The 18,592-nt window shown below is 43.8% G+C and overlaps 1 protein-coding gene across 1 annotated transcript; it reads left to right on the plus strand.

Annotated features, from left to right (window-relative positions):
- Positions 1-266: 266 nt before the first annotated feature.
- Positions 267-4,641, plus strand: fzd5 (frizzled class receptor 5; the record flags this gene model as incomplete). Its single annotated transcript, XM_083639418.1, has 3 exons — positions 267-1,044; positions 1,642-2,035; positions 4,194-4,641. The coding sequence occupies 3 exons, from the start codon at positions 267-269 to the stop codon at positions 4,639-4,641; spliced, it is 1,620 nt and encodes a 539-aa protein (XP_083495544.1).
- Between the last annotated feature and the right edge of the window lie 13,951 nt (positions 4,642-18,592).

Consider the following 18,592-nt stretch of genomic DNA (forward strand, 5'->3'; position numbering starts at 1 on the left):
TAACATTTTGAATGCAGGACTTTTACTTGCAACAGAGTATTTCTACAGTGTGTTATCACTACTTTACTTTAGTTAAGTATCTGAGTACTTCTTCCACCACTGTTGATATTTCCATGGCCACCGCTATGAGGCGCACGCCGTGTGGGCCGGTGTCACCGTGTGGTTGGGCGTCCCTGTGGCTCCTGGTACTGCTCTTGCTGTCCCGGTGTCCCAGTCCGGCCCTGGGAGCCTCTAAGGACCGTGTGTGCGAGCCCATCACGGTGCCCATGTGCCGGGGCATTGGCTACAACCTGACCTACATGCCCAATCAGTTCAACCACGACACCCAGGAGGAGGTGGGCCTGGAGGTGCATCAGTTCTGGCCCCTGGTCCGCATCCGCTGCTCCCCGGACCTTCTGTTTTTTCTCTGCAGCATGTACACACCCATCTGCCTGCCAGACTACCGCAAGCCGCTGCCGCCATGTCGCGCGGTGTGCGAGCGGGCCAAGCGGGGCTGCTCCCCCCTCATGAGCCAGTACGGCTTTGAGTGGCCCGAGAGGATGAGCTGCGAGCGGCTCCCCTTGCTGGGCGACGAGACCCTGTGCATGGACCAGAACCAGAACGGCAGCGAGGTCACCACCCTGTCCCCTCCCTTCCCCAAGCCCACGCCTATCGGCCGGACCAGACCACCCAACCTGCCTCCTTGCGACAGGGAGTGCCGCTGCCGGGACCCCCTGGTGCCCATCCAGAGAGAGTCCCATGCTCTGTACGGCCGGGTGCGGACCGGCCCACTGCCCGACTGCGCACAGCCCTGCCACCAGGCCTACTTCTCGGCCGACGAGCGTGCGTTCACCAGCTTCTGGGTGGGGCTGTGGTCGGTGCTGTGCTTCATCTCCACCCTCACCACTGTGGCAACTTTCCTCCTCGACATGGAGCGCTTCCAGTACCCGGAGCGGCCCATCATCTTCCTCGCCGCCTGCTACCTCTTCGTCTCTTTGGGTTACATCATCCGGCTGGTGGCGGGTCACGAGCGGGTGGCTTGCGGTGCTAGTGGCAACGTGGGTGGTGAGTAGTGTTGAAATTTAAAGACCCCCTAAAGTCATGTTTTAAGATGTATATAAAAGACTCTACTTTGAATAATAATTTGTGTCTGATGGTTAAGGTTAGACTTCAGAGGATTATCCACTTTATGATCATCAGATCTAGTCCATGGAGAGACGCCACCTCGCTGCCCGGCAAAAAATGCTCCACACGCTGCAGCTGCAGCCAGAGCTCCAGAGGCTAATGACCTCAACTAGGCTATAAGCCCTAGGCTAATGACCTCGAGTAGGCTATAAGCCCCAGAGGCTAATGACCTTGAATAAGCTATACTCCCCAGAAGCTAATGACCTTGAGTAGGCTATACGCCTCCCCAATAAGTGAATGCTAAAGTATCCCATGCAGGTACAATGATACAATTTGAAAATATGTCTTATCCCACAGCAACACTAAAATAACATGTACATTAATAAGATAATCAAATCAGATTTTTAAAAGTATCAGAAAAGTTACTTTCCGTAGTAACTAATCCCTTTTTTATTATGCAGTCACTTTCAAATTATGCAATTACATTTTAACTAGTAACTGTAACTAATTACTAATGTTCAGTACCTTGCCCAACAGGTGGTGAGCAGCTGCACGTGCTGTACGATAGCACGGGCCCTGCCCTCTGCACTCTGGTCTTCTTGCTGGTTTACTTTTTTGGCATGGCCAGCTGCCTCTGGTGGGTGGTGCTCTCTTTCGCCTGGTTCCTGGCGGCCGGGCTGAAGTGGGGCAGTGAGGCCATTGCCGGATACTCACAGTACTTCCACCTGGCTGCTTGGCTGATCCCCAGCATTAAATCCATCCTGGTGCTGGCTCTCAGCTCTGTGGACGGCGACCCCGTGGCCGGGATCTGCTATGTGGGCAACCAGAGCCTGGAGAACCTACGGGGGTTCGTGCTCGCGCCTCTCGCAGTCTACCTGTTCACCGGCTCCCTCTTCCTCCTCGCCGGCTTTATTTCCCTCTTCCGGATCAGGTATGACAAGTTGGTCTCAGGCAGGCATTAAGATCACTTGAGTCTCTGTATAACAATGCCCTCAAAATCCATGATAAACTAGAAATATCATGGTTTTATAAACTACATGGTTTTATAAACTAGAAATATCATGGTTTTATAATAATTGTACAATAAGTGAGCAGTCTACAACCCATGTCTTTCCAGACTTATACAAGCACAAATAGCTTGAAGCCCACGGCGCAGTGGTGTGGCCATTCAGCTTGATGGCACTTTAGGCAATGTTTGGGAGTACCTCAACAACACGGCTAATGGTTTTCAACATTGAAAATGGTTCTACCCCTACCCCAAAACCATCCATATCCCTCAAACACTCTGTACGACCTTCCTATCCCTAGCTACAGGCTAGGGATATTGCCCGGCTGCAGTACGTGCAGAACTCCGCTGCCAGGATCCTCACACGGACCAAACCCTGGAACCACATCACCCCCACCCTGCAGCAACTTCACTGGCTTCCCATAAAACACCGTATCACGTTCAAAATTCTCCTCCTCACTAATAAATCCCTGCACGCGGTCTGGCTCCCTCATACCTATCCAACCTACTCCACCCATACACCCCCCGTAGTCTCCGTTCCTCCGACACTGGACTTCTCACCATCCCCCGCACAAATAGATCCACCATTGGAGATAGAGCTTTTTCTGTTGCTGCACCTAAACTTTGGAACTCCCTCCCATTTCCCATCCGCGACTCTGGTTCTATAAACATCTTTAAAAGCAAGCTCAAAACCCATCTTTTCCGCCTCGCTTTCTCTGAGCACAGCCTGGGCTCCAGATAGCTCTACTGTACCCTTTTAGCCTCTTTTCTTACTCCTTTTTCTCCCTATTATGTCTCTTTTAGTGTGTTTTGTTCTTATTGTACAGTGTCCTTGAATCTGAGAAAGGCACCTTTAAAATCAAATTTATTATTATTATTATTATTACAGTCCCTTTCCCCAGCCCCACCTCCTTCCTTGACCCCCGCACACTCCTCTACACAGCCACTGTGTAGCCACTCCTCTACACACCCCTTGAATCCCGACTATTTACAACCTTCCTATCCATAGCTACGGCCCATTTTTCCTAGCTCCGCCCCTAGACCCATCCCCCTACTCACCCCTCGAATAACGACTCTCTGTTCCGTCCACCTGGAATGACTCAATTATTATTCCTGTTCCTAAGAAAGTAAGCTGCAAGGAAAATGACTTTCGTCCATTTGCTTTGACTTCAGTTGTCATGAAGTGTTTCGAGAAAATCATTATCAATCTAGTGAAAACTGAAGTCAGCTGATTTTTTAGGCCAAATTTTAAGAAATTCCCTCAAGGCATTCCTGAGATATCATGTTAGCAAGCATTAAAATGGCAGTCCTGAGGTAACAGGGACCTTGAACTTTGACCTTTAACGACCAAAATCTAATGAGTTCATCCTTGACGTATGTCTGGACATCCGTCTGGACAGATGGACGGACGGACGGTGACAACCCGATGGACAACCTCCAGCCCCAGCTATTGCCAGGCGGAGACATAAAAAAAAACACTATAACCACAATATACTCGGTAAATATAATATGCTGAATTTTGAAAATGTGATCATGCACTCAAAGATCTGCTTAATTTTCAAGATTATCCATAATGCCCACAACACCCCCCCCCTTCTTGAGGAAGTCTGTTACATTGCAGAATCCAACAATGCAAGACATCCTTTGGACAATCATCTTTCACCTCTATCCATAAAACAATGGAACAGCCTTCTAACAGAACTAGCAATAACACCTTTCCAAACTTTCTCCTAACAAAACACTGGATACTTGCACAGCAAAGTTGCACACACCTGTAAATTGGAGTTGTTGGAGGGGAGGGGGTGGTTTTTGTTTTAGGTAGATGTAGGAATGATTATGATTGTATATTCTGTTCACCATAGTATTTTTGTACTCTTTTAACATTTTGTTTTATTACTGTAAGTTCTATATTATATTTTTCTTACTGTTTTAACATCGTAGTATTTACCTGCCCAGGGACTACGGGTGGAAAATTACAATTTTACTGTAACCTGGTACAAGACATCTCTCCTTATTTAAGGGTTAATGTTCTTGTACATTGACGCTGTTTGAAAATAAAGAAAGTCATTCATTCATTCATCAGGAGCATCATCAAACAAGGCGGCACCAAGACGGACAAGCTGGAGAGGCTGATGGTGCGCATCGGGCTGTTCACCGTGCTGTACACTGTCCCGGCTGCCATCGTGTTGGCCTGTCTGGTGTACGAGCAGCAGTACCGGCCCGGCTGGGAGAGGGCACTGGCGTGCTCCTGCCTGTCGGAGCGCCAGCACCTGGGCCCGGACTACGCCGTCTTCATGCTCAAGTACTTCATGTGCCTGGTGGTGGGCATCACTTCAGGCGTCTGGATCTGGTCAGGCAAAACCCTGGACTCCTGGCGGAGGTTCGTGGCTTGTTGCTGCCCCTGCTGGCCGCAGAAGGCCGCCACGCCACCCTCCATGTACAGCGAGGCCAGCACCACCCTTGCTGGTCATCCTGGAACCATGCCGGTACCGGGTATCTACCACAAGCCTGCTCCTCCCTCACACATATGAAGTGACTGGCAGAGAGGATCATCTTATGGACGGATGTACATGCAGCCAGTTACTGCTGTTACACCATGATAAGCCAGGAGTAGATGGAGGCAAGTAGTTTCTCCTCTCATACAGTACATGAAACGACTGTGTTCAAACTCTATTAAAATGTGAGCAGAAGGGCAAACAAGTGCAGGAGCCTGCAACAGCAGCTCACATGGTGCTTTCAGACCAAAAAGTTTTGGAGACTGGAGAACTCCCAGAGAACTGTTTGCATTCGCACCGCCAATAGGAATGCTGAAGGGGAGGCCGAGGGTTCGCATGCCAACCGCTAGTATCTCGACAGTAAAGCAAGTGCGAGCTCACAGGGAATTTATAGTACTTTGGCTAACAATTAGCTAGCTAACGTAGGCTTGCAAAAATAAAAGGCAAGTTAATGTTAGTGTTGATACTAACCGCCTCAGGCATTTCTAGAAGTTCAAAAAGGTTCTTCTTGTCTTGTGCTGAGAGAAAGTAGGAACTAAGAAATGGCCCTCAAAATGGCGTTCTAAGAACTATGATCGTCCCTAGTTCCTGTGGTACAAACGCAATAAAAAGGGGGGAGTTCCTCCAACTATTCTTACAACTATGAAAAGGTTCCTCCGGTCCTTAGGGCGTCCAGGTAGTGTAGCGGTAGATTCCCTGCCTACCAACAATTTGAGAAGAATTTGAGAGAGAGAAAAAAGATTTCTCCAGTCCAAAAGCACCTATAGAAACTAGATGAGGATAGAGTCTGACAGTATGACACAATTATCTGTAAAGAAATCGGGCAAAATAGAAGAACAAAGAGATGCAGTTTAGCTCATAAAAGAGATCACGATTCTTTCTCACAATTCTTTCCAGTGTTTATTGCACTCATTTAGCCTACCTGATAATAAAAACAAAACAAAAACCTTTTTTAATCAATTATTGTCATCATAATAAAAACATTGTAAATATACATTGTTATTACTATTCATATTATTGTTACTGCTATTATTATTATTAGTGCTGTTATTATTGATGTTTTTTTAAGATTATCATACTAATTCGCTAAATGGCATAGATTAACAGAAATGTAATGGAGTTAAGGTTGATTTATGGTAGGGTGCTCGACAGCTCGACATTTTCTATAAGTGTCTCTTGACAGAAATAAATACTTTGCACACTGTTTATACTATGGCAAAAGGTTTCAGTCGTCTCCATGGTAACAGCGACAGTGACGGGAACAGCGTCTGTTTTCCCTGTCACTGACAGGACTCTCTCTCTAGTCCAGGCCTATTCAACTGGCAGCCCGTGGGCCAAATCAAGCCCGCCAATCAAGTGACACTGGCCCGCGACCAGTTCTGGGAGAGAGAGAGAGAGAGAGAGAGAGAGAGAGAGAGAGAGAGAGAGAGCACGCCTCCCTTCTCCCTGCATGTGAAATTCCTCTATCTCTCTCTCACTCACTCTATCGGTCTTTCTCTCACCCTCTCTCTCTCTGTCCACTCAGTGCGCCTCGCCTTTTCCAATTGCATTTGAACGAGCCCCGATCAGCTTTCACTCCATGCACACTGTACAGTAGTTTGCTGTACCGAACTCTCTCTCTCTCAAATGAGAAAAAGGTTAACCCTTTGTGTGTGTCTCTCTACCTGTCTCTACCTGTCTCTCCCTCTCTCTCAATGACACACACAGAGGCTACAGCAGCAGATAAAAATCAAGTGCATGTGTATGTGTATTTTTGAAATTTCTGTTTCTGAAAATAAAATAGTACCACAAACAGTTGCAATGTAGTAAAATAAAAATGTTGAAGATGTGGTGGCTCATTGTCAGTACATGGCACTAGGGCTGGGCGATATAGCTAAAAAGTATATTGATACTAAAACGACCGCACCGCAGATATATGCCTCCGCCAACTGAGCAGTCAACATCCATGTCTGTCCAGACTTTGACGTTTGAGCCAAATGTGAAAGAAATTCCATCAAGGCGTTCCTGAGATATCGCGTTAACGTGCATGAAACGGGCGGTCGTGAGGTCAAAGTAACCTTGAACTTTGACCACCAAGATCTAATCAGTTCATCCTTAAGTCCAAGTCGACGTTTGAGCCAAATTGGAAGAAATTCCATCAAGGCGTTCCTGAGATATCACGTTACTGAGCTTGGAAATGGCATTTGTGAGGTCACAGTGACCTTAGTCTCGCTGGCCAGCCTCCCCTCCCTTCCGTGAGAGGAGTCTGGCTGCACAGAAACAGGCTACTGGTATAAGCCCTCCCCTGCTCTACAGCTGCTCTCCCATTGGAGTGACTGTTTCAGTCGCTCCTGGATGTCCGCTCCCCGCTTATTACAAACTCTGTCATTGGCTCCGACCATGTCAATCAGAGCAGCTTCCGCTCCTGCCTGTGTGTCGCTGTAAATAGTGCCCTGCCGCCTCAGTGAAAACAACAACGCTAACTAGCTAGCAAACTAACGGCAGAAATCTACATGCTAGCTCATTGCTACACGCTGAAAATGGCAAGTTGGATTGATGGAAACTATTTTCCAAGAGCACTGCCGCTAAGCGCTGCCCATCGCAATTCCACTCCTCTCACGGAAGGGAGGGGAGGCTGGCCAGCGAAACTACAGTGACCTTGACCTTTGACCACCAAAATCTAATCAGTTTATCCTTGAGTCCAAGTTGGAAGAAATTCCGTCAAGACGTTTCTCAGATATTGCGTTAACAAACATCGGAAGGACGGACGGACAACCCAAAACCATAATCCTCCAGCCTGGCTATCGCCGGCGGAGGCATAATAAAATATTTCATATCAGTTGATATATCGATAATTATTGATCATTTTTAATGACCCGTTTTGATCAATAAAAAAAACATACGAAAAAAAGTTTGCTTTTTCATGTGTTTTGATGTCACCTGTGGTGGTACTGTGTGTGTGTGTGTGTGTGTGTGTGTGTGTGTGTGTGTGTGTGTGTGTGTGTGTGTGTATTCTACTATAATAGCACTATTCTGTCACAATCTTGTCAAAGCACAGTGACCAGGCTGAGGCTGACATGGCCTTTACTCCCACCTGCTGGGCCACAGTGGTGCTGCACCAGTGCTCCCCCAAAATAGACAGGCTGTGGACCCCCCTATTTTATCAGATGTAATCCCAGGAAACCATTGGGATACTGTGAGAGAAAAATGATTGATTGATTGCTTATTGATTGGTTGTTGATCATTATTGACTCTGTTCAATAATGATCTATAGCTGTGTCATTTCAAGTCTCTCAAGTGAGCAGCTTGGAATGACAGAGCAGGCATTTTCTCTCCACCTGGAGAGGGAGGGATAACATTGTGTTTTGTCTTTCCGGTAGACAGAAGGTTGTATTTTGGCTTATGTAAAGATCAGGGTCCTATTGTGTATTTTCGAGAACATCCGATGGAAAATTACAGCAGCCACTGAAGGGTGACTGGAAGTGTATAATTGACCAGGAATCCTCCTAATCTGGGCACAATCACTCCGATACATTGTGACACTGTGTACAGAGCTTTCTGATGGAATAAAAAACCTCCTGATTCATTTTAAAACGAGCAACTCATTTATTGATGAATCAACAAGGCATTTCATTTATTTTGCTATTACAATACATTGTTGTTTTGTGTTATTTTCTCGCAGTGGGCGAGCTGCAGGGCAGGTGAGGAGCGTAGGAATCAATTGCTAATATATATATATATATACGGTATACTGTGTATATATATATATATGTGTGTGTGTGTGTGTGTGTGTGTGTGTGTGTGTGTGTGCATTTTCAAACTCATTTGTAGTCAATTTTATTTTATTATCCCTCATTTCGCTGGGGACCACTGTCATCTCCCTATCTGCTGTATTCATGTAAGTCTGTATAGTCATATCTAACAAAACGTATAAGAGGAAATCTCAGAAATTGTTGGTTTGGGGTTGAATGTTATTTAGGGGTCCATGACATTATTATTATCCTTTATTTAACCAGGAGAAAAACCCATTGAGACATGTAGTTTATTTTGCAAGGGTGACCAAGAGGGCGGCAAACATAAAGTCATACAATTAAAAAACAATACAATTACAAATTATACTAAAAACAAGGAAAATACACAGATCTGTTCAATAAAACAATAAAACAGCAGCCTATAAAACATATAGCGAGCAAACTAACGTTATCTACATTGGCCAACTAAAACCACAATAGTCATTTTGAGGCACTTTTGGCTCCAACCTCCACAGTTTATTTCACATTAGACTGCCTGCAACATGTCGACCCATCAACCTATTAGCATCAGAGCCAGATTAACACCCCCAGGGGCCCCTGGGCACTGAAACTCCCAGGGCCCCCCCTACCCATCGTCCGGATGTTTGGATGTTTTTTCGCCATATTTAGAGGAATATCTAATTTTAAATTAACATTAGTATTATACTGTTATGTCATTATTCAGTTTCTGAGATTCAGTTTCTCACTCACTCATAGGCGATTCTAGGCTTTGCAAACAGGTAGCACCAGCAGGATAAAAATATTAGTCTGACTGGGGGGTTTGTAGTGTGCCCCCCCTGGACAAAGAAATTTTGTACATTTTAAAGTATAATGCATGAATCTGATGCACTCTGAGAGCAAAAGGAAGAGGCTAATCTTCACATTAATATCCTCTTCACTGTGCTGTGGCTTTACAATGATGAAAAAATAATTGACATTACATTTCCAATACAAAACAGCAGAGGGTGCCGCAGCACCACAAGCACCCCCACTTCCCGCGCCCCTGGTCACCACTTGCCCACAGGCATCCAATGAGACTAAATCATCAGACTTAATCTTCTTGGAAACACATTTTATTTTGTCCTGATTGGTCTTAGATTTGTGTCATAGTTCTGTGGAGCCCAACATGAGCCCGACCAATTTTTTTTTTTTTTTTTTTTTTTTTTTTTTGGAGGGCCCCTTCACCCCGAGGGCCCCGGGGCACCTGCCCCGGTTGCCCTATGGTTAATCCGGCCTTGATTAGCATGAGGCTAACGTTAATTTCTCATGTTTAACTGGAAAGTAGCTAGCTAGCTAGCTAGCTAGCTGTAGCTAGCCACACCAATTTACCTGAGATGGTCCACGCCTGTCCACAGGTTGAATGTCCAATATCTGTATGGCAATTAAACAGCTATTGTTAGTTTCCACAAACATTAACAATGTATTATGAGCTAAACTGTGTTGTTACATTGTGACAGAATGCAATATGTTTTGCGTTCCATCGCAAATATATATTGCGATGGAACGCAATATGAATTAGGCTACTCAATATGAATTACGAGGGAACGCAATTCTTATTGCGAGGGCCCGTAATATGAATTGCGAGGGAACGCAAAATATTGCGAGGGCATGCAAAATTTTTGTGAATGGACAGCTGTAGTTGTGCTCCAACCGTGCGCCCTGGAGAAAAGGCACACCACTGAAAACTTGGCAGCACACTGGCGAGATGCAATCGGTGAGTTGTCATGCTTTCTTATTTTTGGATCAATTATTTATTGAATTAAATTTTAACATACAAGATAAACACAATAAACCACAAACATCTACAAAGAACACAAAATGCAAATACACACATAAACACAAACAAACACATGCTTTCTAATGTGCGCAATCTTAATAATAAATGGCGCAAAGTGCTGCATATTACAACAGCATTTAAATTAATAGCTTGGTAATTGTCTTGAATGTTTGGGCTAAATGGCTCCTAAATACACACAATATTTGCATTTTAAATGTTTTAACATTATAGATTAAATTATGCTCAATTTAGATGGCTTTCTGAGTTTTTTCTTGCTTATAGACTAGTCGCCATTAAAATTTCCGTTTAAACGTAGGGAAAATTAGTCGCCACCGGCATCCCTAGTGTCTTAAGGGACATGTTGCTCTGCAGGAGGGTGACATTGCTGCACCTCTTTGATGAAGAGAAAGCAAACCCCATATCCTCAAGACACAACTGCTCTGACTACTGTGCCAAATCATGTGACTGTAAGGAAGGCTGTGATGGGGATGCACGTCCCTTGGAGAGACATGCAGGTGAACTGTTACCTCAGAGGAAGAGAGTGGTCAACAGTGAACAAAGAGCTGCTCTGAAGGAGAAGTTACAGGATGTTGCTGAAGGGATGGCATCAGTAGGGGTTTATGGATTTGATTTGGCAATAGAAAAAAGCAATAACACAAAATACATAATAGCTTTACAAATTTACAAGGATGGCACAATAAAGTCTCAGACTTATTTCCATTGTGGTCCTTCATCATAAGGCAGCGAAGATGGAAAAAGTCTGAATGACCAGCCAGTCTCAAACAATAAAACTGACCACTTCACTAGCAAGGACCACACCACAACAATATTGTTTAGAAGTTTAATGAAGATTGAAATGTGTATGTGTTGAAGATTGAAATGTGTATGTGTTGAAGTGCAGGTGCATCGAGATGTCCGTTGACATCTGTCTGGTCTGGGAGGAGGAACTGAAGACCGGGCAGAGAGAGACTCAGCGTTGGGGGTTCCGTCTCGGCATGAGCTGCCCGAGCGGATTGCTTCTCAGGCGTGTTTACGTCCGAGCTGATTTCAGACCCCTCCAGACAGATCCTGGGAATGAGACATGAGAGAGACATGCACCGGATTTGACAGGAAGGAATCAGGATGTTAGGAGGTGAGGGTTGGGAGGAGGGGTGAGGGTTGAGGGTAGGAATGAGGGATGAAGGGATGAGGGATGCGGTATGGATGAAGGGAAGGGAGGGTGGGTTGAGAGAACTGAGACGATCTGAGACAAACAGGGCAGGACAGGTTCATCAGGTATATGTAACCTGCCAGGTAATTGAGGTGTGGTTAGAGGCGTGGTTAGAGAAGTGGTTGAGGCGCCGCGTGGCCCTGCTCCTGAACCTAATTTAACTATCATTAACTTCCATTAATAGCTACGAAAGATACAATTTGACAAATTTCAATAACATTACAGCTGAGTGAAGAGCAAAAGAACAACAACAACACTGAGAGTCACACATTGTTCTTAGGCTACCATCTTACACATTTAATCCAAAAGACAGGTTTTGACAAAAAAATATATATGTTGGTTTTCCTGTACTTTTTATATGCAAAGGTAACTTGTTCCTTATCTTTAAGTACTCGGTACCAAGAACAGATTGCATAGTCAAAAACAACAGGAAACTAAAGAATTAGCCAGCAATCGAAGACGCTGCATCTAAAAGCTGGGCTTTTCTCGCTAGGAACTCAGGGCCGATTCTAGGGGGGGGCAGGGGTGGGCTATGCCCACCCAAAAATTAATCTTGCCCAGCCAAAAAAATAAATAAAAATCTCCCTTTTTGAATTCCAGGCGACCGCACTTAGGGTCGCGACCCGGAAGTTGGAAACTACTGGGTTAGTTAGTTTAGGGCACCTAACAGTAGTTATAGCTTTAATTTGATTTGAGAAATAAGCTCATCCAATGAAAAGAAATATTATGGAGTTGATTATTTTAAACTGGATGAAGTATTTTTATTTAATTTTAGGGTAAGTCAATCTGCTTTCAAAGTAGTTTTCTTTGTCACTTTTCAGTTTGAGTTTGAATAAGACTAAACGTCTTGGAAATATAGCAATAGTTTTGTAAATAGTTAGTTTGTACAGTTTGCTAATAGTTTTGACAATAATAATGTAAACATTGGCCTGTCACCTGAGTGAAAGTTCCTACTTACAGATGGTGACCCAAAACAGAATGGTGACTCCTACTGGAACAATTTGGTTCAGTGTTTATGCCTGTGTTGCTGTCTGTTGTAGTGTAAAACGACTACAGGGAGAGCAGGTGGTTACATGAAAGTGAGTGAGAAAAGGAGAAGATACTGAATCATGACATCACAACAGTATAATCCTAATGTTAATTTAAAATTAAATATTCTTGGATGAAAGTCCAAAAAACGTAAAATTTTCTTCGGCGCTGCCCCAGGCAGCACCGAGAGTCCATTCCTACCTAAAAGTACTTCCAGCGCCACTGAATATAATGCAATTTAATCCCCATCCCCGAACCCACAACCTCTGGCAACCTACCGCCAAAGTTGCCCCCTACCAGCCCACCCTAGTGTGGCAGTCTAGATACGGGCCTGTAGGAACTTGTTTCCCCCATGCACCTTACCTATGATCTTTAAAACCATTCTCACCTCCCAGGCTGCGATCTAAAGAGCAACCTAGGTAGCTAATCGAGGACATAGCAGAAAAATTCTGACCCCCAATGTCGATATTGGGTGATTTGCGCAACCTGGGCTGTGAGCCAAACAAACTAAATTCAGTTTTTGCCATGTGAATAGATTTCTGTCTGCTTGAAGTAGGCCTACATCATCCTGTGAGGGTAATCCAGACTATATGGAAGGAGGCTTTGTTGGCCAGTAAATGAGAGAGAGAAAAGAGAAGAGAAGAAAAAATAAGAGACGAGGACACAGCTGTGTGTGTGTGTGTGTGGGTGTGTGTGTGTGTGTGTGTGTGTGTGTGAAAGAGAGAGAGGGAGATGTGTCTGGTCTCCCAGGGCGACTAATGGAGTGGGCGAGGGCTAGGGTCATTATGTAGAAGCAGTGAGAGCACTTGAGCCCCTTGCACATAGGATAAGCAATAACCACGCCCTGTGGCGCCGGGATTGGCCAGGAGCATTGAAGCTTGGGACTGAAGCACCTGGGGTTTTTCATCTTTTAAAATAAAGATGTTTAAAAAACTATTGCTTGTTACATTTTCAGTGCTGTACCTTTTCTCTGGGTAAGAATTGAGCTTGAAATTAACGATATGATAGATTATATTATATGAGCTATGAAGATGAACACAACACCGTTTATATTATTGCATGTTTTTTGTAGATTGTGTACATTGTGTAGATTACAATTATTATGCTTATTATTATTATTACTAAGCTAAGGAAGGTAGGTGACCATAATTCATTTCAATGTCCGCTCTCAATGTCCGCTCTCGAAATCGCTGTCCGTTCTCAAGAGCTATTCAGTTGGTTTATGAAATCGCTGGGCTGCCTGCCCTCCAGTGTTGCTCCTGGCCAATCCCGGCGCCACAGGGCGTGGTTATTGCTTATCCTATGTGCGAATAGAAATCACGCCTCCCAGACCCCACCAGGCTCACAAAGACACTTAAATTAAACAGCAGAGAGAGCATAGGTTAGACCTATGAGAAGAGAGAGAAGGAGAGAGAGAGGGGGAGCACAATTGTTTTTCCTCTTTGTACCTTTTAAAGGTTTACTATGCATCTCTTTAATAATAATAAAAAACATAATTGTTTTGTCCCAATTTCCCCCCGGGGATCATTAAAGTCTTTCTGATTCTGATTCTGATTCTGATTCTGATTATACGAACGATTCCCCTCAAAAAGATCACTTCTGAAGTTCTGGCCCATAGGATAGGACTTTTCGAATACATTGAATACTCTCAGAAATGGGGTGTTTTATAGATGTGTTTTTTAGTTTGCCCCTACTAATTATGAATCTATATCATTTGCATAACTGAGTGAATTACTCTCTCTTTTATGCTGCTTATAACTGCTTTCTCTTCCTCTCTTGCTTCTTAGCAATGGATGGCACCACAATGGGCTCACCCATTCATTCTGTCCCTGCCAGTAATACTGTCAGGTTGCGATGCCGGGCCAATGGCCAAATGGCCAAAACGCACTCTCAAATGGTTCAAGAATGGCAAAGAGATCAAGAGAGACCAACGCATCGGTGGCTTCAAGGTAAACATAATAATAATAATAATAATAATAATATAATAGAATAATAATAAAATAAATTGTCCCCTCAACTATAGATTTTGAGATATTAACATTTGTTTGGCACAACTCATACTAGTTAACTGCTGCGGGCTTCTGCATTTCTGGGGGATTTGTTGTTGTTGTGACGTCACGCCGATTTATCCTAGCAGCAGCAGCAGCGTTAACGCGTCTTCTGCATCTTTCAGCCAGTTTCTCCGTAAGATCTTCCTCCTTTACTCTGAACAGTTTCACACCTTATGTACTCTCTTTCGCGATACTTTGTGACAGCTTTCAGGATGGGGTTTAATTCTGAGGGGACATTCTTAGAAAACGCCATCACTCTCACAGTTAGCACAGCGAGACTGTAAGAATAAAATTCCTTGCCATAATAAAGCATATTTAAAACCCAAGAATAAAAATTGAAATTGAAATTGAAATAGAAAAGAAAAGAATTTCCCCCTAATAAATTATTTGTATTTGTTATTTATTAGTTTTTATTAACTGAAATAACAGTAATATTGTCACTAAATTGTTCAGATCTTGAACTCACTTTGTTTCAGCAAATATGGGGTTAAATATTTGGACCAGCCTCCAAATGGTATTGATTGACAGCAACCCTTGACTCTAGTCATGACATGAGGATGACAATTTTGATGACAGGTGTCTTAACCAATCAGAATATAATTTAGTTATGGCTTTAGCCAATCACAATTAGGTGAGTTGTGGGTGGGATCAGAGCCGTATTCCGACATCTCCATTCACTCCAATGGACCAGTTTTTTCCAGGAAGTAGAAAGTGGAACTCTTCAGTAAAAAAAGCAGCACTGTCGAGTTGCATCAAAATAGACAGTGTTGTACTTTGAAAGGGTTTTTCATCCCTTGAAATGAATCAAATTGTACATTATCGGCTTTATTTTAGCATGCAAAAGTAGCGCGAGACCCATTCCTGGCTGTTCATTGGCTAATGATTCTTGCATTTTGGTCCTCCGCTGATGCCACTCTCTTGGGATTAGTGGGTGGGATATGTCAAGGGATTCGTGAATCCAAGCCAACCAGGAGACTAGACAGACAGTCATGGATGACAAGGAGGGAGGAGTTTATGATGATGTGCTTGTGACATGCATGGGGTTTGATGAGGAAATGGACGCGCAGCGGTAGTTTTCAAAGGATTTAATCTGGAGCTGTCAAGCTATATTTTCGCCATTTCCAGGCTAGCTTGGAGGGCTTGCTTGTTGCTTTTCAAGACAATGGGTTTTGTCATCAAGTGAATGTCATTGGTAAGTTAAAACATTTTTTTTTATTGCTGGTGGCGCTGGGGGCTGGGGCAGCTGATGTCGGTGGGCAGGGGGAATTTTGGACCTGTCCGCGCCGGGTTTTAGAGTTCCATATGTTGTAAACACATCCCAGAGTCAGACACTCATGCCTCGCGCCACTTGGGCTCCATAGGGTTCCATAGACCAGAACTGCAACGCGTCATCGCACTGCACCGCGCCCCTTTTTGGGGGAATGCGGAAATCCTCTTTGACTCAGGCTGAACGGACATGACGACAGTCCAGTCAACCTTAATTTATTCATATATCTCGACCTTTCAGGTTCGGGCAAGGTCGCAAAATAATTAGTAGACATGTTTATCAAACCAAAAAAACACTTGAACCCGAAATTAATGAATTGGTATTTTGGCTATGCTAGCTAAAAACACGGCAAAAATACCATCACAACAACGCTATTCATTCTTTCTATCCCCCAAAAAGGGGCGCTTTGGATGTGCAGTTCTGGTCTATTGCCGTTGCCACCCAGTGACGCGGTTTGTTTACCAAAATGCTGCTTGGCTGATCCCTGTATAGGCCTATGTCACTTTATTTATTTATTTATTTATTTATTTATTTATTTATTTATTTATTTATTTATTTATTTATTTAATGTTTATTTGTGTAGGGACAGATACATATACATGGAACATTTAGCAAGAAACAGTCTGTCATATAGCCTAAGCTAATTTGCAATGTTTGTCCCTAGATGTTATTCGCAAATATACAATACGATTTTAAAGGATTTTTACTTTATGGATTATAATTTAAGAGTTTCTGTTCTTCTTCTGCTATTGCTGTGATTGCTGCACTGCATATCGCACAAAGTCAAATTCCTCATTTGTAAAATGATTACTCATTATGGCTATTAAAATGAATCTTGAGTTATCATTGTCCTGTCACCACTCAGGTTAAGAGTGGGGTGCTAAAGTCAGTCAGATTAGCTGACATGGCCCTTCTTGGAGATAAACACAGAATAATATGCTAAGGAGAAATTCACCACATTTCTGTTGATTTCTGCTGTTAAGAAAGCTAAGCAAATGGTTGCCGTTTCCATAAATCACTCAAGCTGCTGAGTGAGACTAGAAACAGCTCACTCCTCTCCCTTCTTTACCTCTAACAAGAACAGGATAAGCTTGCAAATGTTGGAAATGTCCCAAATAATCGGCATTGTGAATTCCCATTTTCCAACCAGCAGCCAGCACAGCACAATGCTGAAAAGCTCTTTCGCTGGACGATAATAATCCTCTGTGTTGGCTAAATTCTGCTACAATGTCTTCATCCGCTGCCCCACATCATACTGTATGTGCTCTGTAAGCAAAGCAAATAGACATATCTGGAAACAGAAAAGTAATGTAATGAGTTTCTTCAAAGGAAAGCCAGGTGAGCAGTTAAGGGTTTAAAGGGATAGTTCGGTTTGTTTGAAGTGGGGTCCTATCAGCTAGTGAGATACACTAACTTAATTAGGTACAGTGTTCAGGAGTGAGTGCGCATTGTGGAATGAGACCGCACACTCAGCGCAGCAGCCAAACCAACCTTTTCTCTGTAAGTACGGGGGGTCAACAACTAAAACGTAATTTAGCCACCTAAAACACCTAAAACAACGCCCACCTAAACAAATCGACATCCGTGTACATGCACGCTCTATTTTGACAATTTTCAGCGCTTTACTTTTCCGCAAAACAGCAGTTTCATTCGGCACTGCTTTTTCTCCCAACCGTACAACTACCGTATTCCTCCGCTAAAAGCCAGCACAGAGCACAGAGCCGCGGTTTACAAAACAGGAAGGCTTAGAAGAGAGATAAAACACTGACTTACTTTAGAGACAACAAGTCACCTGGCCTCTCTGGTCTGGGACGTTTTCCACAATTTATCCTGGGAATGGTGAAAAAGTTCTGCAGGGCACCCTGGCATCTAGGCAGCAGGCGCATCTCTCTGCCTGTTCACTCTCTGCATAAGTTCCTCTTCTGTATTCTCTCTGGTTCATAATTGTATCCTCTTGTCACCAAGGTGAATGGCATATCATCCTCGCTATCAAAAGCACTCATATTTTCGTTCGTGTATTCTATTTGTTGTCTTCACTAACAAGCTGGGAGAAATAACACAAACAGCTGATCTGCGGAGTAATCCAGCACCGCGGCTCTGTGCAGGCTTTTAGCGGAGGAATACAGTAGTTGTATGGTTGGGAGAAAAAGCAGTACTGAATGAAACTGCTGTTTTGCGGAAAAGTAAAGCGCTGAAAATTGTCAAAATAGATCGTGCATGTACACGGATATCGATTTGTTTAGGTGGGCGTTGTTTTAGGTGGCTAAATTACGTTTTTTTGTTTAGTTGTTGACCCCCAGGACTTAGAGAGAAAAAGCTGGTGATGCTGCTGCTCTGGGTGCCGGATCTCGTTCGACGCTGCGCCCCGCTTCAAGAACACTGTACCTAATTAAGTTAGTGTATCTGACTAGCTGATAGGACCCCACTTCAAACAAACCGAACTATCCCTTTAAGGCCATGTCCACACGGAGACGAGTTTAGGTGTATCCGCTAAAGTTTTTTGTCATATAGACGTTTCGTCCAGATGGAACCGCATTCTGGGAGTATACGTTCTGGGAGTATACGCTAATTTTTGAAACCGGGTCCCAGAGTGAATAAGGGGCCCTTTACACGAGGACAGTTTCTGAAAGAAACGACACAATAGCGTTTCCTTCACACCTTTTCCTTCACACCTTCCCTGTTCCCTGTTTACATGAGCGCTGTTGAATTTTTAAAACGCCGTAATGTACATGCCAGGTCGCTAGGTGGCAGTGTGATCACCTTATTCTTTGCCCATACAAGGACGCTTACTGCATGACGTAATTTCACTTTAAACGCGGAAGTAGAGTACACTTTCCGCAGTCATTTAGACTTGCCAAAAAGCTTTTTTCAAGCTAAAAAAAA

The sequence above is a fragment of the Poromitra crassiceps genome, assembly GCF_964638095.1.
Source record: "Poromitra crassiceps genome assembly, chromosome: 6".
Lineage (NCBI taxonomy): Eukaryota > Metazoa > Chordata > Actinopteri > Beryciformes > Melamphaidae > Poromitra > Poromitra crassiceps.